This window comes from Neofelis nebulosa, chromosome 6 (assembly GCF_028018385.1).
Source record: "Neofelis nebulosa isolate mNeoNeb1 chromosome 6, mNeoNeb1.pri, whole genome shotgun sequence".
In the NCBI taxonomy this organism is placed as follows: domain Eukaryota; kingdom Metazoa; phylum Chordata; class Mammalia; order Carnivora; family Felidae; genus Neofelis; species Neofelis nebulosa.
Genome location: NC_080787.1, coordinates 62202816 through 62228033, shown reverse-complemented (window position 1 = coordinate 62228033; position 25218 = coordinate 62202816). Strand labels below are relative to the sequence as shown.

The 25218-nt window shown below is 34.1% G+C and overlaps 1 protein-coding gene across 1 annotated transcript in view; it reads left to right on the top strand.

Annotated features, from left to right (window-relative positions):
- The window catches only part of LOC131515421 (protein eyes shut homolog), a 319079-nt gene that overhangs the window by 131946 nt on the left and 161915 nt on the right, over positions 1–25218 (top strand). The window contains exon 4 of the mRNA XM_058736158.1: positions 17854–17975. Coding sequence (XP_058592141.1) covers positions 17854–17975 — 122 coding nt within the window. The remainder of the gene's footprint in view (positions 1–17853; positions 17976–25218) is intronic.

Here is a 25218-nt window from a genome sequence, read left to right as displayed (position 1 = left end):
AATAGTTAGAAATAGATGGGAGTTATCTCCATCACTTCTACACTACTGGGTCATAATAAAATCAAGCCAGGCTGACTTATATTATAATTTTGGCATTTCTTACATTAATGATATCCCCATTCTCTATCTTTTGCTGGTCTCAGAAATTACTTGCATTAGACTTTCCTAGGCAATTCTGACAGTATTTCCAGCCATTGGACTCATTTGCAGTATCTTTCAGAGTCATGAGAATGGAAAACCTCTCAACAAGAAAAGGAGCACAGGGTAATTTATTTAACCAGGATTAGAATTTCTTTGGTTGCAGGCTACAGGGCTCACTACACCTGGTCATGAAGGAGCAAGAGATGTCTCTAAAATATTTTAGAGAAGCCTGTGAAATGTTTAATCAGTCTAGTTATCTTGCATAATATTTTCACTAATGGATTCCTGTTTTTTTTAATGTTTACTTATTTTTGAGAGAGAGAGAGAGAGAGACAGAGAGAGAGAAAGTATGGGGGAGGGGCAGAGAAAGAGGGAGACAGAGGATCTGAAGCAGTCTCTGCACTGACAGCAGAGAGCCAGATGCAGGGCTTGAATCTAAAAGCTGAAGGTCATAACCTGGCTGAATCCAGATGCTTAACCCACTGAGCCATCCAGGCACCCCAATGGATTCCTGTGTTTAACCTACACTAACAAAAAAAAAAAATCTGGTGTTGGTCAGAAATAAAGATAACTAAAGTACTTGTTGTAACCATCTTTAGAATGTGGGCTTCCTAAGCAAAATATTAACTTACCAAACCTAAAGAATTTTTGCAAAGGAAAAACATTATCTATAGGGCGGCAATCAGAATTACTTACACACACACACACACACACACACACACCACAGTTCTGAGTATTTTGAACTACATAAGAAAAGTTATTCAAACAGACCTGAGTATACTAATAGAGTATCAAGGAGCCATGCAAAATAGGAAGGCCAAGGGGACATAATTTTCAGCCACAGTCAGCTCATTAAAATTAGAGAAATTTGTTGTTTTGCCACAAATTTATATACCACTTATTTCAACTCAATTGTTTTCTTAAAATAAATTTGTTCTCAAGTAATTTATTCAGATTGGATGCACTTTTCTTCTAACACAATTTAGAGTAATGACAAATAAATATTATGATAAAATAAACTTGTAATTCTCATATATCAAGTGGTGTAGGTATCCCATTTTGGGAAATGCCAAATGATAATCTTTAATCTGGGAAGTGAAGAAAGAGAACTAATGATCTGGTCAAATATACTTGGAGAACAGGGGTACTTAAGTGAGCAGTATTGATAAAAGTAAAATAGCAAATAGAATAGTAGTGAAGTGTTCAAAGAGATGAGAGTATACGAGATGGTGTCAAAGTTGGAATATCATGAGTTGAGGTGTTGGAGGTTGAAAATGCCTTAAGGGAAATGAGAACTAAGTTGCGGTTATGAGTTTGGTTTGTGGTTATGCTTCAGTAGAGGTGAAGACCAAGAAATCAGGGTTCATGGGTTTACAATGCTCAGAGAATGAACAATAAAATAAGTATAATGATAACTAAACTGTAATGAATTTTTAATATATGAGTACACAGAAAGAACTTCAAAAATATATCTCCCAAATAATTCTATTCTCAGCCCAGTTTTATAAGTGAGAACATAGGTTAAGTAAATTGTTCAATGGCATATGGACAGAAAACAGAAGTTAGGTTGCAACTTGAGCCCAGTGAGCAGTGAAAAGTGGTATTGGAATTGGCAGATGGAGAATGGGGTGAGGTTAAAAAACATAATAAAATGAAAACAATATGTAAAAACATCTTATAAATTCCTTTTGGACTTGTACCACTCTAACAAAGAGGCATGAATCTTTTTAGTATTATTGCTAGATTGTGGTTGCCTCAGGGGTGACCAATGTAGCTCCCATGTACCCGTTGAGTATTTTAAACAGGAATTTTTATTTGTATACATTTATGTCTTTTATATATATGAATTAGCAGTATGGGAGAGGGTAATTGATCCTCATGTACTATTCTTGTTCACTCACATCAGGTGATCACAATGGGACTTCTCTCATTCATGCCAAAATATCTTTGAATAATTGATAACTTACAACAACAAATACATACAACACTGTTGACCAACAGCAGAATGTTTCTTTGGGAAAGTTGGCTTTATAGGGCTATATTCTGAATCAATAATTGAGAAATGTGAAATGTGAGAGGACATGAATATATTTTGTGACATCAATGTTTCCGGGGACAGATTTAGATTTGTAGATTAAATGCTTGTCAAAGCAAGCATTTAATTATGTGAAAGATATATTGGAAAAGAGAAAGGTATATTAAAATCTACATTAGGTCACCTGGGATCTATATCAGTGAAGAAATCATTGATAATAATTTAAGAAGGTGCTGTGAAAAATTATTCCAAAATGATTTTGTATTAAAATTTTAAATTAATTGCTTAAATTTTTACATTGTTTTTCAAAAAAATAATTTCATAATACATGATTATAGACTAAGGATTCCGTATGTCGCATACTCACAAAATAAAGTAATTTTAGTAATAAAATAATCAAAGTAGATTATTCATACTTAGAAATTTCCTCTTATTAAAAGAATTTATAGTAACAGGATAAAGGAAATTATATGGAAAGCTATTTGTAAACTTCAAATCACAAGTCAAAATTTAGCCATAAGGATTCTGCTTCCTTTTTATATATGACAATAACTATTGATTTTTTTTCAATTAAAACACATTAAGAGTAATTTCTCTTATGTTCTTGGTGAATAAATATTAATTATTGTGGTATAATAAGACATTTTTATCTGTGTTTTAAAAATATATTTTGCTTCATGAGCCTGTGTGAGGATTTGGAAACAAAAGACAAACTTTAGCAGTGTCTCTTCTAAGAAAAAAATCTGTAAATTATAAACCACTTACTGTTTCTCCAGCTGTCATTTCAGAGCATAATTTTGTTAAACAGGAATTAACAAATCACTAGGAGTGTTTCAGACAGCTGGTGGGAATGCACAATAGAGAGACCATTCTTGTTAATACCTGGCTTTTCTAGGTAATATAAATAAAGCGTTAAGAATATTATCACTTTGGGACGCCTGGGTGGCTCGGTCGGTTGGGCTTCTGACTTCGGCTCAGGTCATGATCTTAGGGTCCGTGAGTTCGAGCCCCACATCAGGCTCTGTGCTGACAGCTCGGAGCCCGGAGCCTGCTTCAGATTCTGTGTCTCCCTCTCTCTCTGCCCCTCCCCTGCTCATGCTCTGTCTCTCTCTGTCTCAAAAATAAATAAAAACATTAAAAAAATTTAAAAAAAGAATATGATCACTTTAAGAAAGAAAAAGATGGTAAGAATCACCTAGTTTAATTTTATTCATTTAGAAATTAAGACCAGTAGTGATCAAGTTAGGCGAGTGGCTCAATAGCCTATATGTAGCAGTATCCTAGAACAGAATAAAATATCCTGATTCCTCCTCCTGGGTATATTACTCATTCACATTAATTTAATAACATAGGTGGTTTAATAAATAATGTAGAAATTATTTACTTGTGGATAGAATGAATAGCCTTCATTTCCTGACTCCAAAGGAGGGATGGAGGGAGTTAGGGAGGGAGGGAGGAAGGAAGGAAGGGAGGGAGGGAGGGAGGAAGGAAGGAAGGAAGGAAGGAAGGAAGGAAGGAAGGAAGGAAGGAAGGAAAGAAAGAAGGGAGGGAAGGAGGAGAGGAAAGAAAAAGGAGGAGGAAAGAAAGAAAGGAATGCCTATGTCTAATTATCCTGAGGAGAGGGAGGAGTAGTGATCAAATCAATAACATTAAATTCCAAAATGCTTGTTTCAAAATTAATTAAATTTGACAATAACATATTTGCTTTTTGGAATCATTATTGGATTAGAAGGATATTTGAAATTGTAGTTCACTCTTTTCTAAGCATTGTTACCCCATCCTAGCCCTTCATGCCCCCTGCTTTCTCCATTACAACACCTGTGGCTGAGTTCTTTTTCCACCCTTCTTACTACTGATTTCTATTGCAAAGGTGGCTTTTCAGCCTGCAATAAAACCATGATGATTACCCATAAGACAAGATGGTCCTTCTGTCAAGGAACTGTAACCTATAGATATACAAAGCGTTCAAATTGTTAAGGTCATGAGAGACAAAGCCAGTTTACATTCCAACTCTCTAATCAGTGCTTTTCTAACTATGATGTGCTAGAATTTCTCTTGGCAATTGCTAGGAAATAATTATGTTTAAAAAAGGGAAAAATACAGAAGCACTAAAATATGTGGTATTTGCTGAAGGTTTAACTCTGAAAATAAGCTGGCATATTCAGATGGCATTAAATTCAATTATATGTATATAGTGTAGAATTTATGATATATATGCATCTGTCATATATGTTAGATGTATCTATAATTATGTGAAATATATATGTTAATATACATAATAATGTTGCACATAAATGCTTTTTGTTTAAACCTAAAGAAAACCTCTACCTAATCTTATAAAACTTAAAATAAAAATCCTATAAGTTAAAAATATTGTCAAGAGCCAAAGTTTTATAAAACATAAAACAATCAAAATAGCTTGAAAAATGTGTTCAAAATATCTTTATAATATCTCATGTTCATTATTTTATTATTTCACTTCACTAAATTATAATATATCTAATGTAAGGCAGTACTGGAATTATCTAAAACAATATGGAAATACAGCATTATTTGTTTGGTACTTCTACTGCTACTGTGAGAAAAACTATCTTACTTTTCTAATTTTTTAGATGCTCATTTTCTTTGCAGTCGCTGTGCGCGATCTGAGTTCCATACTTGTGGTTTGAAAACTTTAGACATACTGAAAAGTTTGCCTGATATATGGTTTACATATATCCTGAGACTGCAAATAACCCATGACTGCATCCTTCTATCAAAGCAATGATTTTTACTCTCTGCTCGCTATCAAGTTCAGCGAGGATGAGCATTGCGGATGTGTAACCTGAAAATAACCTGCAGTCAGGGAAGCTGCCTTTAGTCCATACTTGTACAGTTTAAGATTCATATATTCAATACCAGTTATAAACCAGTTAATATCAGTTATAATGTTATTACCAGGGCTTTCTCCTTTGTCATCTCTATTAGAGTAAGGATAACAATTATTGGTCACTGCTGTTCGCATGGCATCATGGTGGTGTCAACTAGATGATCTAGTAACTTTCTGATATACAGAGAAAAAAAGATTATAGGAATTCATGTAACAGGATTATTCAATGTACATGATTTGAAGATTACCTTAAAATTCTCAGGTTGTCAGGGCACCTGGGTGGCTCAGTTGGTTGAATTTTTGACTCTTGATTTCTTCTCAGGTCATGATCCCAGAGTTGTAGGACTGAGCCTCTGTGTCAAGCTCTGCACTGAGCATAGAGCCTGCTTAAGATTCTCACTCTCTCTCTTCCTCTGCCCCTCTCACCCCCTTGTGCTTTCTCTCTCTGTCTCTCTCTCTCTCAAATAAAAAATTAGAAAAATAAAATTCTCAGGCTGTCTTGAAGGTACATTTCAAGAAATATATTTCTGAATTTACTAATTTACCAGATGTTTCAAATTGATTTTTTTAAGCTGCATTTGGAAATATTGGACAGGGAGTCAAGAGACATGAGTTCTAATTCCAGTATTTCCATCAGCTAGTTATAGCAGCTTGAGCAATTAATTTAACATCCATGAGTTCAGTTTCTTCATTATAAAATGAAAATGAAATAGGGTGGCTGGATCAGTGTTTTTAGTCTGTGATTTGAGACTCTGTGTTAATGATGTCCTAAGGGGGAGATGGGGAAGGAAGAGGGTGTCTAAGACAGCTAAATGGGAAAAGCTTGCGGCTTCCTTCCCTTGCTTTAGTCAGAGCAGATCTGCTTTAAGTTGCTTTATTTCCTTTCCCTCCCTAGGAAATTATGTTTGTATGAAGGTTTCTTACTTAAAATTAACAGAATTTTCAAAACCACTGGACCAAATAATCTAATGTTTAACACAGCTTTGAACAATAAGAGATGTAAAATTTTGTGGGCTTTCTAATGTGCCAGAAAATGGAGCATAAGAAAAGGAGCTATATATTATCTTTCTGTGAAATATTTTAGAAAGAGCCTGACAGGGGGTAAAAAAGTGAATTTTTGGTTTATGATGCACTTGGATTATCTTTGTCATTTGACTTTCAGGCCAGAAAGTAATTGTCCCAAACATCCTCACTATCTGTAGCAGAATTGCATTCATATTCTGGCATCTTTATGTTTGTGATGGTCTCTCAGAAGATTACAGTTTTGTATTCTGTAATATTATATATGTCCTGGGGATAAAGCTTTGGGTAATAAGACTGTATTGCCAGTTGTCAAATTGAGTCAATATGGAAAGCAGTATTCATGATATTGGAAATGTGTCTGATGGCAGATGAATTATTTTCTCACGGTAGCTATATTATCAGTAAAGAATAAAATTCTGGTACTGGTAGCCTAAGCCCTTTGAGTCTACTTTTAAACTTGATTTATTTTATTTATTTTTATTTTTTTAAGTTTATTTGTTTTTGAGAGAGACAGACAGAACATGAGTGGGGTGGGGGGGCAGAGAGAGGGAGACACAGAATCCAAAGCAGGCTCCAGGCTCTGAGCTGTCAGCAGAGCTCAAGGAGGGGCTCAAACCCACAAACAGTGTGATCGTGACCATGGACCATGAGGTTATGACCTGTGCCTAAGTCAGATGTTTAACCGACTGAGCCACCCAGGTGCCCCTAAATTCTAAAAAAAAGGAAGGAAGGAAGGAAGGAAGGAAGGAAGGAAGGAAGGAAGGAAGGAAGGAAGGAAGGAAGAAAGGAAAAAAAGGGAAGGAATGTTAAAGGTAAGGAAACCTTTTGGAAAGGATTGCCAATAGTTTATGAAGGTAGGACATTCAATAAGAGAACTAAATTATAATGAAGTAATTATAATGAAAGAGAACTAATTGTAATGAAAGTGGAAATTTGCACTTCAAATCATTTCTTCATTTAGAATAGGAACAAAATACTTATCTGCTTTTCTTGTTACTAACAAAAAAATCTTTACATGAAAATGATGACTAATTGTCTTACAGGTTTATATTTCCTTTAGAAACTGTTTTTAAAGTTCAGTATAGTTTGATTTATGCCCTATCCACATCCACATCTAACACATAGCTTTTCATTCTCTTCATAGATTACATTTTCCCAAATTAAAGAAACTGTGTTCTCTAAAACAGTTCTGCCTTGAAACTACCTCTCAATTTAGCATGTATTTTCATTACCTTGTTTCAGAATATGTTCAATCAAATTCAGCATTTATAACTTTTCACAGAAATTGTTTTTAAATATTCCATTAACTTTCTGTCAGAATAATACATATTATTTCACTTTAAAGTGCCAAAATAAATCACTTTCTGTGGTTGAAAGAAATCATATTAACATAGTTTTGTTTGTTTTTAAAAATAAATATTACTGTATTATATCTAGACCTGAGTATCATTATATCCAGTATTTAGGAATCTGTGTCTATAGCCAATTTTGTAAGTCTTTATAGATTAAAATGAATACTAAAAATAACATGAAAAGGAAACAGACTTTAAGTCAACAGGCAGAGCTCATTATTCTTAGAAGGATGGATATATTATGAATTTTACTTCATTTTTAGAAATTTTATTAAAGAAAAAAGACATCTTTGTTCTTCTGCCTAGATATGAATAATGAGTCAAAAAGAGACCACAATTTGAAAATTTTGTTATTTTTATTCTTTGGTGTATATATAAATTTTCAGGAATCTAAAAGGAAGTTTCACACAGGACCTATTTTGTAAGATGAATTTTGTGGCTAGGTTTGAATCAAATATAATTATCTCAATATGTAAACACTGTTCATAATGGAACTAATCCCATTTTTCTTTTATTGGGATTATTAATCCTTATTTGTACAACTTGTTTTTAGTTGAATATTTATTTAAAAGTTTATTTAAATGTAATCTAAAATAGACTTTTTTTCTTGCTAGGAAAATGAGATGATTTAATATCTAGAAACTTCATAAATAGAATATTCTCTATGTCTATATTATTACCAATTAATGTCATATATATTTTATTTTCTAATATTCATTCTTTTAGTCAAATATAAGACAGTATTCCAAATAACTGATGATAACTGAAAAAAAGATTAAGTCTCTGCCTTTTTATAATTTATATTTTACATTAGAGAAAAACACAATAAAATATTTTTAAATATCATAAGTACTAAATGGAAAACATAATGTGTATATGAATAACTTATGTACTTTAAAACTACTGTAAAGGATAAAAATAAAATAGTAATTGTGAGCGAAGAAAGTATACCAGAAGAAATGATCAAGATTCGGATGTAATGCGACATTTTGGAAAGTTGGGGCTGGGGGAGTGAGCAAAGGTTTTCCAGGCTGAAGAATGTCAAAGTAGCATGAATCAGAGTCTGAGGAGTAGCTCAGACTACGTGAATAGGTCACTGGATAAAAGAACATTTTAGTTAAAATTCTCTGGTATACTATTGTAAGCCAGATATCACAGGAAGTTCTATACTAAGTATTCATTTAATCTTCACACTCTTATCACATAGCATTCTTTCCTTTTTAAGTTTTGTTGTTGTGGTTGCTGTTTGTTTATTTATTTATTTGAGAGAGAAAGAGAAGAAGAGGGAGAGAAGAATTAGGGGAGGGATGGGGGCAGGGAGACAGAGGATCTAAAGTAGATTCTGTGCTGTCAGCACAGAGCCTGATGTGAGGCTCATAGCCACAAACCATGAGATCATGACCTGAGCAGAAGTAGAATGCTTAACCGACTAAGCCACCCAAGCACCCCAGTTACTATTATTTCTGATGTTCCTTGAGATTAAATAATATGCTTATAATTATATAATAATAATTCATGAAGCTTAGTTGAAATCCCAGCTGTCACCAAATCCCCACAATCTTAAACACTGTAGTAAATTCTCAGGTGTTGGGTTTTCTAAAAATGTGTTTATTCTTCTTTCCCTGAAAGGGTAATTATTACTGGGCATAGACTTTTAGGGTGGTAGTTATTTTCTTTCACTCCATACGAAAATTGGTTACTGGGTTCTTGCTTCCACTACCGGGAAGTGAGGTGTCAGTCTTGGCTCTTTGAAGATAATATGTCTTTGTTCTTTGGCTGCTTTTAAAATTTATTCTCCATCTTTCATATTCCCTGGAAGAGTTTTCTTTGTACTCATCCAATGTAGGTCTGGAGAGCTTTCTAAATCAGTGGTTACTTTCTTTGCTATTTTTAGACAATTCTCAGTAATTTTTCAAATAGTGCTTTGATTTTTTCTCTCCCACTCCTCTTTTTTTGGTAATACAATTAAACATATTAATTCTTCACATTATTTCCCATATTTTGTTTCCTTTTTGCCTTCTCTATCCTTTTTAATTTATGTACCTCAACCTGGATATTTACTTTTAATCCTCTCTGCTAAAATTTCTGATATTAAAATAATGGATTAAATTATTAAATTTCACTTATTATTTTCATTTTTTTAAATTTTTAAATGCGTATTTTATTTTTAAGAAAGAGAGAGGGCCAGAGACAAGGGAGACACAGAATTCTAAGAATGCTTCAGGCTCTGAGCTGTCAGCACAGAGCCCCACACAGGGCTCAAACTCACGAACGTTGAGATCATGACCTGAGCCAAAGTCGGATGCTTAACTGACTGAGCCACCCAGGCGGACCTCAATTATTATTATATTCAAATGTGCATTATTCCTATTAACTCTATATATGCATTATTGTGCATTATATGTGCATTATTCCTATATAAATCTATTATATAAAGTTGCTAGTGGAATTCTGTATCTTACCTTGTATATTTTTGAGCATATTAATCAGTTATTTTAAAATGTCTAATAAGCACAATATCTGGAGAGGCTATTTTTACTGTTTTTCTCTTGAGTTTTGACCATCAGCATTCCTTTATTTGTTTATTTATTTATTTTTTTTATCAAATACCACTCTCTATCAAACACTGAAAAGCTCTAATGTTAACTTTCTCCAAAGACCACTTAATTTTCCCTGGCAGACAAATAGAATATGGATACATAACCTCATTATCATTGAATGGAGTTTTAGCATGATCTGAGCTGGGATTTTTGCTGGTGTGCCCTTCCTTTTAGATAGTGGCCCTCTGAGGTGTCAAATGAAAGCCAGGAGTTTTTAGCGGGACCATTCCATCTTGCAGGCCCATACTCCTGCCTCTAGCTTCCCTGCACTATAAGATGACTAAATCTTTGTTGTTCACTTTGGCTACTTTTGGCTTGCATTGGGGACAAGTGCCTCCAAAAGACTATTCATCAAAGTTTGGGCTCACTTTGCTCTTCTTTTCAGAGACATATGTCCTTGACAAAACTGAATACCAATATTTCCTTTCCATTTCAGGGAGATTGTGGCAAACTCCAACTACTTCTTTCTGCTTAGCTTCTATTTACCTGATTTTTTTTTTTTACTGTATTCAGTCAGCTTTTATTTATTTTTTATTATTTATTTATTTATTTATTTTTAAATTTACATCCAAGTTAGCATATATTGCAACGATGATTTCAAGAGTAGATTCCTTAATGCCTCTTACCTATTTAGCCCATCCCCCTCCCACAACCCCTCCAGCAACCCTGTTTGTTCTCCATATTTAAGAGTCTCTTATGTTTTGTCTCCCTCCCTGTTTTTATATTATTTTTGCTTCCCTTTCCTTATGTTCATCTGTTTTGTATCTTAAAGTCCTCATATGAGTGAAGTCATATGATATTTGTCTTTCTCTTACTGACTAATTTCGCTTGGCATAATACTGTCTATTTCCATCCACATAGTTGCAAATGGCAAGATTTCATTCTTTTTGATTGCCAAGTAACTATTCTGTATATACACATTGTATATATAAACCATATCTTCTTCATCTGTTCATTCATTGAGGGACATTTGGGCTGTTTCCATACTTTGGCTATTGTTGACAGTGCCGCTATAAACATTGGGGTGCATGTGCCCCTTTGAAGCAGTATACCTGTATCCCTTGGATAAATACGTAGTAGTGCAATTGCTGGTCACAGGGTAGTTCTATTTCTAATTTTTTGAGGAACCTCCATACTGTTTTCCAGAGTGGCTTCACCAGTTTGCATTCCCACCAGCAGTGCAAAAGAGATCCTCTTTCTCCCCATCCTCGCCAACATCTGTTGTTGCCTGAATTGTTAATGTTAGCCATTCTGACAGGTGTGAGGTGGTATCTCATTGTGGTTTTGATTTGTATTTTCCTGATGATAAGTGAGGTTGAGCATTTTTTCATGTGTCGGTTGGCCATCTGGATGTCTTCTTTGGAAAAGTATCTATTCATGTCTTTTGCCCATTTCTTCACTGGATTATTTGGTTTTTGGCTGTTGAGTTTGATAAGTTCTTTATAGATTTTGGATACTAACCATTTATCAGATATGTCAATTGCAAATAGCTTCTCCCATTCCATCCATTGCCTTTTAGGTTTGCTGATTGATTCCTTCACTGTGCAGAAGTTTTTATTTTGATGAGATCCCAATAGTTCATTTTTGCTTTTGTTTCCCTTGCCTCCAGAGTCGTGTTGAGTAAGAAGTTGCTGTGACCAACATCAAAGAGGTTTTTGCCTGCTTTCTCCTTGAGGACTTTGATAGAGTCTTACATTGCGGTCTTTCATCCATTTTGAGTTTATTTTTGTGTATGGTGTAAGAAAGTGGTCCACATTCATTTTTCTGCATGGCACTGTCCAGTTTTCCTAGCACCACTTGCTGGAGAGACTGTCTTTATTCCATTGGATATTCTTTCCTGCTTTGTCAAAGATTAGTTGGCCATACGTTTGTGGGTCCATTTATGGGTTTTCTATTCTGTTCCATTGTTGAGTGTCCGTTTTTGTGCCAGTACCATATTGCATTGATGTTGTAGCTTTGTAATATAGCTTGAGGTCTGGGATTGTGATGCCTCCTGCTTTGGTTTTCTTTTTCAAGATTGCTTTGGCTATTTGGGGTCTTTTCTAGTTCCATATAAATTTTGGGATTGTTTGTTCTAGCTCTGTGAAGAATGCTGGTGTTGTTTTGATAGGGATTGCATTGAATATGTATAGATTGATTTGGGTAGTATTGACATTTTAACAATATATTTTCTTCGTATCCAGGAGCATGGAATATTTTTTTCCATTTTTTTGTCTTCTTCAATTTCTTTCATAAGCTTGTTATAGTTTTCAGTGTATGGATTTTCACCTCTTTGGTTAGATTTATTCCTAGGTATTTTATGGTTTTTGGTGCAATTGTAAATGGGATGAATTCCTTGAGTTCTCTTTCTGTTGCTTCATGTTGGTGTATAGGAATGCAACTGATTTCTGTGCGTTGATTTTATATCCTGAAACTTTGCTGAATTCATGGATCAGTTCTAGCAGCTTTTTGGTGAAATCTTTAAGGTTTTCCATATAGAGTATCATGTCATCTGCCAAGAGTGAAACTTTGACCTCCTCTTAGCCGATTTGGATGCCTTTTATTTCTTTGTGTTGTCTAATTGCAGAGGCTAAGACTTCCAATACTATGTAGAATAACAGTGGCGAGAGTGGACATCCCTGTTTTGTTCCTGACCTTAGGGGGAAAGCTGTCAGTTTTTCCCCATTGGGGATGATATTAGCAGTGGGTCTTTCATATATGGCTTTTATGATCTCGAGGTATGCTCCTTCTCTCCCTACTTTCTTGAGGGTTTTTATCAAGAAAGGTTGCTGTATTTTGTCAAATGCTTTCTCTGCATCTATTGAGAGGATCATATGGTCATGGTCCCTGTCCTTTCTTTTATTGAGGTGATGAATCACGTTAATTCTTTTGCGGATATTGAACCAGCCCTGCATCCCAGGTATAAATCCAAATTGGTCGTGGTGAATGGTGTTTTTAATGTATTGTTGGAGCCAGTTGGCTAATATCTTGTTGAGCTTTTTTGCACCCATGTTCATCAGGGAAATTGGTGTATAGTTCTCCTTTTTAGTGAGGTCTTTTGTCCGGTTTTGGAATCAAGGTAATGCTGGCTTCACAGAGAGTTGGAAGTTTTCCTTCCATTTTTATTTTTTTGGAACAGCTTCAAGAGAATAGGTGTTAACTCTTCTTTAAATGTTTGGTAGAATTCCCCTGGAAATCCATCTGGCCCTGGACTCTTGTTTTTGGCAGATTTTTTATTACTAATTTGATTTCTTTACTGGTTATGCATCTATTTCTTCCTGTTTCAGTTTTGGTAGTTTATGTGTTTCTACGAATTTGTCCATTTCTTCCAGATTGTCCATTTTACTGGCGTATAATTGCCCATAATATTTTATTATTGTTTGTATTTCTTCAGTGTTGGTTGTGATCTCTCCTCTTTCGTTCTTGATTTCATTTATTTAGGTCCGTTCCTTTTTCTTTTTGATCAAACTGGCTAGGGGTTTATCAATTTTGTTAATTCTTTCAAAGAACCAGGGGTACCTGGGTGGCTCAGTTGGTTGAGCATCCGACTTCAGTTCAGGTCATGATCTCACAGTCTGAGTTTGAGCCCCACGTCAGGCCCTGTGCTGACAGCTCATAGCCTGGAGCCTGCTTTGGATTCTGTGTCTCCCTCTCTCTCTGCCCCTCCCCGCTCATGCTCTGTCTCTCTCTGTCAAAAATGAATAAACATTTAAAAAAAAAAAAAAGAACCAGCTCCTGGTTTCACTGATGTGTTCTGCTAGGTTTTTTTGGTTTGGATAGCATTGATTGCTGCTCTAGTCTTTATTATTTCCTATCTTCTGCTAGTTTGGGGTTTTATTTGCCGTTGTTTTTCCACCTGTTTAAGGTGTAAGATTAGGTTGTATATCTGAGACCTTTCTTTCTTCTTTAGGAAGGCCTGGATTGCTATATACTTCCCTCTTATGACTGCCTTTGCTGCATCCCCGAGGTTTGGGCTGTGGTGTTATCATTTTCATTGGCTTCCATGTACTTTTTAATTTCCTCTTTAATTTCTTGGTTAGCCCTTTCATAACATCCTTGTTCCAGTGTCAGTGAATGTGGTTGTTTCCTGGGGTTTGCTGGGACCTTTCCTGTGAGGTGGCCGCACAGCCTCTACCAAATGTCCTCCCAGCAAGGGAACCAACTCTCCCCGTGTGGCCCAAGGACTGCCTGGACCTCACTTTGCTCCTGGGAATTTGCCCTTCCCACCAGAGCACTGCCAGGTATCGAGCTGAGGAGTTTCAGACTCTGTGCTCCCTCTGTTTATAGATTCATAATGGAATTTAAACCCTCTCATTTCTCCTTTCTCCCTTTTTTGTTCAGTCCCTGCGGCTGTTTCCACTTTTCCACTTTTTGTCCAGCTGCTTTTGTGCGTGTGTGTGTATGTGTGTGTGTGTTGTTTTTAATTTTTTGATTTTATTTTTTTTTACTTTATTCTTTTTCTTCCTTCAAAATGATGAAATGAAAGAATTCACTCCAAAAGAAAGAGCGGGAAGAAACGACAGCCAGGAACTTAATCAACACAGATATAAGCAAGCTGTCTTTTCCTGTACTCTCACCCCATCTCCGTCCTCTCTCTGCAAGCAAAAACAGATCCCTGCCCTCTGTGGCTTCTCTCTTCCCCAGTTCGTCTCTCCGCGCTATGTACCTACTGAGTTCTGTGGTTCATGTTGTGCAGATTGTTGCATTAATACTCAAATCAGTTTTCTAGGTTTTCAGGATAGTTTAATGTTGATCTGGCTATATTTCATGGATGCGAGACACACGAAAAAACTTCCATGCTGTTCTGTCATTTTGGCTTCTCCCTCTCTATTTACCTAATTTAAATAGGTAAATGCCCTAGTATGGAAAGCCACTATTGTAATATATTATACACATATATTTGATATATATATATTTGATATATAGTTATTATACCTATCAAACTGGACCACTTTGTCTTTTGTCTCACTGGTTGTATTGTTCACTATGCTAGATACATATCATCTTCTATCATGTTACTGTCTTCCCTTTATCCTTCTTACTGGTGTATTTTAAAACTACAAAAAAAGTTTTGTCTGGAAGGATAATGTCTACTTAATACTTTGTATTAAGTGATAAAAATGATGTGGCTCCAACTTCATAAACCATACAAACTTTTTTCTTCTTTAAAAATATTTTTTAATGTTTATTTTTGAGACAGAGAGAGAGAGAGAGAGACAGAGTGTGAGTGGGGGAGGAGCAGAGAGAGGGAGACACAACATCCAAAGCAGGCTTCAGACTCTGAGCTGTCAGCACAGAGCTTGACACAGGGCTTGAACCCACGAACCATGAGATCATGACCTGAGCCAAAGCCTGATGCTTAACTGACTGAGCAACCCAGGCGCCCCTCATACATTTATTCATTTTAGTAAACATCTTTAAATAAATTTCCTTCCTCAGCAAAACCAGTTCAAAACATTATTATTTATTTAATGCCAAGACAATATGGTTTAAAAATAGTATTTCACCATTAAGTGCTATTTAAAATTACTGGAATTATTAATTTTGCAATGTTGAATGAGAAAGTGTTTTGTAGTAAGAGTGTCCAAATTCAGAAAAATGCTTCTGAACTAAGTATGCAACAGATTAATAGAAATACTTGAACTCTGTGTTATTTCTAGTTAATATTCATTTCTGCTTCCTTAATAATATATATTTTTAATATTAAATATTTAAAAAATCTATTTCTCTCATTTTTTATGTTTCCTTTATGTACAGATTATATCATATATGATTAGATCATTGCTGTAGTACCTGACACTTTAATGATAATTATACCATTACATTGATGATAATTTTCTTCTAATTATTAAATCGTCAAGAACACTGATAATTATTAGCTTTTATGGAACATATATCTTTAATGGGAAAGATATTTGACTGGTTTTGACTCAATTACGAAATTAGTTTCAAATTATTACTGAGATATCAAAAGAAAAACCAGCAGTAAACCTGTGCTTTTGTCTTTACAGAAATGATTCATACCTCTTAGAAAGTGAACAGGGCACCTCATTTGTCCCACAGATTTCATGCACATGTTATCCATACCACTCTACCTTAATTTCCGTCACTGAGTTGGGTAGTTTTTCCTATGTACCTACAGCAGACCCTTGTCTTGCTTACTATAGAATTGCCTTTCAAATCAATATACTCACTACATCAATTTTCATGGAATTCTTTTTTTAATGCTGTCAAAAAGGGAAGAAAAAATGAGCTAACTACATTAAGTGAAAACTCCATATATAACCAAAATCATTGAGAATGTTAACAATGTGGGGGCCACAATGCATGAGAAAATTACTGCCAAAATCCAGCTAACCAGGAGTACTATTAATGAGTATGCTGGAGAATTAACGCATATGTCAGGAATAAAACCCAGTGTTGATAACACAGTGGCTCTCATCCCTTTCTGCTTTTCAGCTGCTCTCAAGCCATAGCAAACCAATTTACCCTAATAACCCAAAACAAAATACTCAGTGGCATTCAAATTATTGTAACCTAAATGCAAATACATGGAGCATGAATTTATGCTTGTTTGATTGTTGTTTGATTGTAACGTTCAAAAGAAATTTGCTATGTACCTCTAGCAAACATTAGAATCCTTTTGAAATCCATGTGGGTTACTTCAGTTTTTATGTTACTTTTCCTGTCATATTTATTCTTTCTCATATGTTCAACCAACATGTATTAAGCATCTGTGAGGTGCCAGACCTCTTCAAGAAGCTGGAATGTGTATTATAGAACAAGTTCTTGAGTTTCAGAGAGCTCCTTTTCTGGTAGATGTAACTATGTAGACTTCTTAACTCTATTTGCGAGTAGAAAAACTAAGTGGCCATAATTAGCTACCATAGCTCTGTCTAATAGAAAAGTAATGAGACCGTGTGTGTGTGTGTGTATGTGTGTGTGTGTGTGTTTTAAGTTTTCTAAAAGCCACATTAAAAAAGGCTAAAGGAAGCAGGTGAAATTAATGTTAATATGTTTTAACTCTATGTGCAAATTATTATGATTATAGTATGTAATAAAATTATTAGTTATTTTACATTTGTTGAAAATTCAATGTGTATTTTGTACTTATAGTACATTTCATTTGAGGCCAGCCACATTGCAATGCTCTGTAACCACATGGGGCTAGTGGCTCCTGTATTGAACAGTGAAGATCAAGAGAACAACTAACATTGATTTTAGTATTTTTCATTATTATAAATTTAGAATCTCTAAAGAGCCCAAATTCTGTGTTTTTTTTTAACAAGAGTCCTTTCAAAGTATTTTTAATATTTTAAATTATTGTCCCATGGCAATTTTGTTTGTGTTTCCAATCCTAGAAAACCAGTTTACTTTTAGTATTTTGAATATTGTTATAGGACGACTCTATCTCTTAGCAAAATGATATTCAAAGTTTTTCAATTTCAATCGACCAACAATAGTGTACTGGCATAGATTATTTATAAGTAGTACAGTAAATATATAATATAGTTATATATTTTTTAATGAGTGAGCTAGTTGCTTAGTTGTATATTTAGTTAGTTTTACATACTTACCTTATTACTAATACATTATGTTTATATTAAGATATTTAACAAAACCAATAGTTCTGTGTGAGCATAATACATATTTATTTTTATTGAATTAGATACAAATACTGTTCACATAGTTTTTAAGCTGTGGTAAAAGTAATTTTGGGGAAGTATTGACATTCTATAAAAATTGAAATAGGCATAAATTGACACAGATCAACATAGCCGAGAGTAATAACTGGATTATAGTCTTAATAGCAAGAAATAACCTAAAGGTTGTATGATTTTCATATTCCCATAGAGTTACCAGTGTGTGTGCTTAGCTGGTTGGGAAGGAAGTTTTTGTGAACAAGAATCCAATGACTGCAAAATGAATCCTTGTAAGAATAATTCCACCTGTACTGACCTTTACAATAGCTATCGGTGAGTAATGTGTTTATAATTTTCTTCATGAAATCACTTGGAGTGTTCGTGTCTTTGGGATAATTCCAGAGATTATTTTCACTTTGCATCCATTAATTAAAAAAATGATCTCAAGATGAACAGCCATTTTCTGACAAGATAGCGTCAACATTCATTTGAAATTTGTGTCAAAAGTCGTAAATAATATTAAACTTGGAAATGCAATGTCCAAATCTGACACGTTACAAATGTCTTCACTTCTTCAAAACATGCCTTTGTCATCTCAATGTTGTTTTGGATCCCTCCGTGCAAAATGGGTGCCACAAATGACTTGTTAGTGGGTCTACTGAATTAAAACTTTCAGTTTATTACCCAGAGATTATCATGAATTTGGATTACTTTAGTCAAATTATTGATGAATTTTACATTAATTACTCCACATATCCCATAATCCAATTGTTTTAGTTTTAGATGAGAAATCTGAAGAAGCTCTAAGTAGAAATTCTGAGTAGTTATTACTATTATTTGAAACATTTAGTAACCAGATCAATATTGGTAAAAAATAGCTTTTATCCTTTAACTTGTTAAGGTGTAGAGTGTAGAGAACTATACACTAGGTCTCTCAAGCAAAACCAGGTTTAGTGTAACTAGAATGATTTTCTTCTTGTCACAGAATCAGATTAATTGAATATAAATATATTTAGGTGATCATTTTCTCAGAGATAAATCAAAATGATTTCAGAGTGTCCTCTAAAATAACTTGTACTGGGGCGCCTGGGTGGCCTCAGTCCGTTAAGCGTCCGACTTCGGCTCAGGTCATGTTCTCACGGTCCGTGGGTTCAAGCCCCGCCTCAGGCTCTGTGCTGACAGCTCAGAGCCTGGAGCCTGTTTCAGATTCTGTGTCTCCCTCTTTCTCTGACCCTCCCCTGTTCATGCTCTGTCTCTGTCTCAAAAATAAATAAATGTTAAAAAAAATTTAAAATAACTTGTACACTATTCCTCATTTTTGGTGACTGAAATGGGACATAAGATCCAGAGTGATCAACAATAGGCAGTTTATTTCCTTTAAAGGCAATTCTTAATCTGGCAATAGTTTGATTTATATTTCAATGACAGTACGAGAAAAAATTAACAATTTTATTAATGTAGAAAAACTCACAATGGTATCAGTTGACACTAGTTTAAAATATGTAAAAATGTAAAAAACCAGAGCTACTTTTTGTGACATTATCAATTTTTAAAATTGACATATCATCATAAATTAATATTAACTGGCTTTCCATCTATATAGTAGGAGAAACAATCCACTTTTGTTGAACTAGGAAAGGAAAACTTCCCATAGTTTCTATGCTTATTTTACTTTTCTTAAGTGATTCTTTTTATTATAACCTACAAATTATGATATACTATATATACATATGTATATAAACACATATATGTATCAAAATTCTGATATATACTTTTTAGCATTCAGCTTTTTATGTAATTCCTAGCGATAATTTGTTTACGGATTTGTGTATGTGTATACTTACTGTCAATCACCTCCAGACAAACACCAGCAGGAACATACCTGTGGTTGAAAAAGTTGGGTTTATAACTCATTGCCATAAGGGAGAACACACACCATTTAAATCCATGTAGCATCTCAGTAAAAGGATGCTGGAAGGACTTAGAGGTTTGAGTTTGTGAAATATAACTTTGAAGAGGGTTTACAAAAGTGGGCCTTTGGCCTGGATAAGGAGACTGTCAGGAAGTGGGAAGAGTTGCCTACATTCATAATAAATCTTACCTAGAAGAAATGAAGACTGGACAGAGTGAAAGCTAAAATTTATAGAGACAGCAACCATTTATATCAACCATGATAGGAGAATGCTTGGCCATTCCTGTGGTTTAGATGGTGTTCAAGTTTTTGTCACCATTTAGATATGATTGTGGGGTAGGCTTGTCTTTGTAATGATTAATCAGGGTAGTGGAGTAACTATGTCTCATTTTGATGTTCTGTGAAATTGTCTGTTGAAATGTTCGCCAGGAGAACACCAAGATCTACCTGTAAACCTGCTTATAGTGCCTGACCAGCTCCTGGGTACCCTGGATGTTAGTTTTTGCTTTCTCATTCCCAAAATACATTATCATGTAGACGTGCAGAAAAAAATGTATATGTATGTGTGTATTTATATGAAATCTGTGACTTATGTTTGTCCACCTATTTGTCCAAAATACCAGAGTGAGAATAAATATTAATTATCCAACACGATAATACTTTTATTTAGATAATTGCTATTTGCTATTTGAGATAGACATCTTGAAGATCTAAAACAAAACAAGCAACAAAGTTTATGAGGCTTAATTAAAATACATTTTAATATTCATGAGACACAATCAGTCTTTCTAGATAACTTTGACACCACTAATTGTGAACTCTTAATGACTTAAATTTATAAATGTATTAGAAGACATTGCCACTTAACACAAACTCATACAGTCATTTTATCATTCCTCAGATTTTGATAGATTATCCGTTTGGGGTTTGGTTTTCTCTTCTTTTTCTAGTTTTAAGGTGAATGGTTCCATCATTGAATTGAGGTCTCTGTTCTTTTTTAATACAGGGTTTACAGCTGTAAATTTCACTCTAAGCATTGGTATCATTATATCTCATATTTTTTGACGTTCTGTGTCTCTCAAAATAATTTCCTAATTTCCCATGTGATTTATTCTTTGGCTCACTGGTTTTGTTAAACTTTCACTTATTTGTGAATTCCCTAGATTTCTCTTGATCTTGATTTCTACTTTTATTGTGGTAAGAAAACTTATTTTGTGTGAGTTGAGTCTTTTAAAATTTACTGAGGCATATATTATAACCTAACATATATTCTATAAGTACTTGAAAAAAGTGTGTATTCCACTTTAGCTGGAATGTTCTATAGGAGTCTTTTAGGCCTAGCTGGTTTATATCTTAATCAAGTCTTCTATATCCTATATCTTCTGCGACTTTGCTCTATTATAGAGTTAAAGTTTGCAATTGTTATTGTTTACCTGTTATTGGCTAATTTAATATTGTTTATCCATTTAATCTGCCATATTTTGCTTCATTTACCTAAGTTAGATCTTAAGGCTCTAGGATCTAATTGTTAGATCTTACTGATGGATTTAAATATTTATAAAATGTCCTTCTTTGTCTTGAGTAACATTTTTTTGTCTTAAAGTGTATTTTGCCTGATATTAGTATAGCTGCCTCAGCCCTTTGTTTATTATTGATGGCATAGTGTATATTTTCTGACTTTTTAGTTTTAACCTACTTGTGACTTTGAATATAAAGCTTGTCTTTTATAGATAGGATATAATTTGACTGTTTTTAAAAATCCACTCTGTCAATCTCTACCCTTATTGGAATGTCTCCTTAGGTTACATTTAACATTACTAATGAAATAAAGTTTATATGTGTAGTTTCTTTTTTTTAATATGTTATATTTTTGTTGTTGGTGCTGTTCCTCTCTTTCTCCCTTATTGGCTACTCTTGCATTACTTCTTTTTCTGGTATTACACTTTAATTTCTTTTTATTTTTTACTTTGCATTTGTACATAGTTTCTTAGTAGTTGTCCTATAGATCACAATTAACTTCTTAACTTAATACAGTCTCCATAGTGTTAACACTGACTTAATTTCAATAGTATACAAAAACTTTGCTCCACTATAGCGTTATTCCTTCCCACATCCTTCAGGCTTTTGTTGATTATAAGCCCATCAACACAACGTTATAGTATGTTTTATGTACTGTTTTTTAAATCAGATAGTAAACAAAAAGAGGATAAGCAAAAATACATTTATACTGTTTTTATACTTGCCTATATAGTTACCATCACCAGTGCTCTGTATTTTTGTGTGTGAATTGAAATTACTGTCTAGTATCTTTTCATCTTAGCCTAAAGGATTCTCTTTACTATTTCTTAGAGGGCAGATCTGCTATTGATGAATTTTCTGTTCTGTTTTATCTGGGAATATCTTAATTTCTCCTTTAATTTAAAGGATAGCTTTAAGAGGTATAGAATTATTGCTTGACAGTCTTTTTCTTTCAGCATTTGAAGTACATGTGGACTGCATCGTTTCTGATAAGTCAACTGTTAATCTTATTGAGGATCCCTTGTGCATAATGAATCATTTTCTCTTGATGCTGCCAAAATTCTCTGTTTGTCTTTTGAGGGTTGACTATCATGTGATTAGCATTATATGTCTTTAAGTTTATTTTCCCTGGAGCTCATTGATCTTCATGGGGGTGTGGATTAATAATTTTCATCAAATTTACAAAGTTTGGGCCTTTATATCTTAAAATAGTTTATATGTCTTTTTTCTCTCTCTCTCTTCTGGTTCTAAAACTCTCACATGTGTATGTTAATGTTCTTAAGGTGTCCCAGAGGTATCTGAAGCTCTTCATTTTTCTTCCTGATCTCCAGGATCAATAATCTTAATTGATTAACTTCAAATGCACTGCTTCCTTCTTCTACCAACTTAAATATGGTGATGTGCCCCTCTCATAGTTTTTTTAATTTCATTTTTTATACTTTTAACTCCAGAATTTCTATTGCGTTCTTGTTTATAATTGATATCTTTTTATATTCTCAGTTAGACAAAACATCAATCTCATACATTCCTTAATCATTTAGATATGGCTTCAATTTTTCTTTGATCACAGTTATTTTGGCTAATTTAATATCTGTGTTAAGTAAATCCAATATTGAGGCTTCTTCAGGGATAGTTTCTACTGGTTGCTTTATTCCTATAAATGGGTCATACTTTTCTTTCTCTGTATGACTCATCATTTTTTTATGAACACTTAACCTTTTAAATTGGCAAATCTGTAAATCACATCCTGCTTCTTCAGAGTTGTTACAGCATTTTTTATTGTATTTATTTTTTGTTTTTGCTATTGTTTCGTGATTTTTCCAAAAGAGTTAAATTTATAAATTATTGTGTCACGTGTGGCTATTCAAGTCTCAGCTTGGCTAATATAGCAGTCAATGAATGAGTTAGCAGAGACTTTTTTTATATTTCCTCAAACTAGTAAGTCTTCTAGCTCTACTGAGGGACTCTGTGTGTATATGTTGAGGTATGCAGTCAACACTCAGCCAGGCATTTTACAGTTCTGTCTTACTCTCCAGTATCTGCTTTCACAGAGGCTCAAGGTCAGTCAGAGATAAGAGATTAAGGTCTTTTCATGTGTTTCTTAGTCCTGTCCACACTTTCATTTCCCAAGAATAGGTCTACCTTTTCAAAGACCTCCATGAACATCTCATTCACCACTTTTTACCTTTAAGTATATTGGTCAGCCTCTTAGCCTTAACTGGAATCATCATTATAAGCAGCTGCAATGTTAGGCAATTACCACTGACTGTTATTAATAAATTCCCTTTATAAGGACTTTTTGAAAAGAGTAAGTTTTGAGTCAGATCAAATAAATTCTATTCCTGAAAATGGAACTTTTCCATTACCAGACCAATGAAACAGTGACATTCCTGGTAAGGATCTTTTGGGTGAGCTCTAAACCTGTAATGCCCCTCAGTGGCTGTTAGGCTGCTGATTTCACAGATGCCATAATTGCAGTGCTGTTGGTTTTCAAGTCTATTGAAGAGCTGGGGAAAGGGGGATGGGAATACTGGACGTAACCACACAAAGCTGACTAGGTTTATGAGAGTCAACCATTTTTCTTGTAGAAACACTCAGATTTTTGCAAGTCTTTAGTTCATTTATAGAGTTCTGAGAGAGTTGATTTGATGTTATTGCCAGTGTTTTTGTTTCTTTTATGGAAGAGTAGATATTCAAAAGTCTTTCATCTATGATTACTCAAGTAATTATACCAAATTACATTTTATATTATTTATATGGGACAAAGAGAAGACAGAAACAGAGACAGAGACAGAGAAAGCATGGATTCTAGAGTTGCACTATCTAGATATAGGATATCAAGTCCTATCCTTAAAGATTAGTGTGAATTGGGTTAAGGAATTTTATTTATATCCCTAAGTTTTTTTTTAATCTAGAAATTGTGAATAATAATAGTTATAATTCACAGAGTTATGATGTTAATTAAATACAATTCTGTATACAAAGTATTAGCTCATTTATTGATGTATATTAAACTCTAAATATCATTAGCTTTTATTATTCCCAACATTGATCTTGTTTTCAAACTATATGAATAAAACTAGAGCAGTGTTTTATAAATGATGAATCTGTGGGATCATATTGATATCAACTCGTTTCATTTTATATATTCATGTGTAGAGCAAATGAAGAACATTAAAAAGAGATTACATTATTCTTTGTAACTAAGGAAGAATTTAGTTAGAGCTTAGTGCTCTTTGAAGCTTTCTCACAAATTTCCACTGAACAAAAATTTCAGGGCTCTCAGTAAAAGATACAATGAACATCTTACTTCATTTTATGAAGAGTCAGTCCAGAGAAAACTTAACAGACATTGCAAGGAAGATGCTTAAATTTCATGCTTTTGAAGGAATTCACATTGTGTACCATAATGAGTGCTTAACATAGCAAATATTTTTAATAGGTCAAATGAAAATTGCATTTCATTGACTATATGCTTATATCCCTTGAGAACAAAAATGTTATGAAGATGAGTATTTGCCAGAATATCGAATCCCTTAGGTGATTTGTGTGTTCTGAGTTACTGAACTACCTACGTGTGCTCATCTCTAAACAACTGGAGTTAACATAGTTTAGTGTTTACACAGTTTCAAGACATTAAAAAGCAAAATGGGCTAGGGATGTAATTTGAATGCTGACTGCAACCTGCCTTCTGCTATTCCTGGCATGGTTTAGAATTTAACTGCCTTCTTTATTTCTGATTTTTCTTCCCCCAAAGCAGAGTCAACAGCTTTAGCTACAGATGGGGCTCTGTATGGCAGTTATTGGACCCAGATGCCACACTCTGGAACATGTTTTGCCAACAGCATCTGGCTCCTTTGCTGTCTGTGTAATTGGCATCCGTGTTGATGCTTTGGCCTGTTTTTCTTATGGACACTACAAAGTAGACTTTCAGACGACATGAAGGTTTGTTCCCAGTTGACCATATGATTTTTTTTCTTTTTCTCAGTTTATAATTTGTGCAAATGCATCCTAGATGCCTTAAATTATGGAACACTATGTATTAGAACTTTTCATGCTTCTTACAAGGATATGTTTAAAATTTTTCGAATGGATATGACTAAATTTTTTTTGAAATTTAATGAGTAGAAATAAAAATCTATGTTG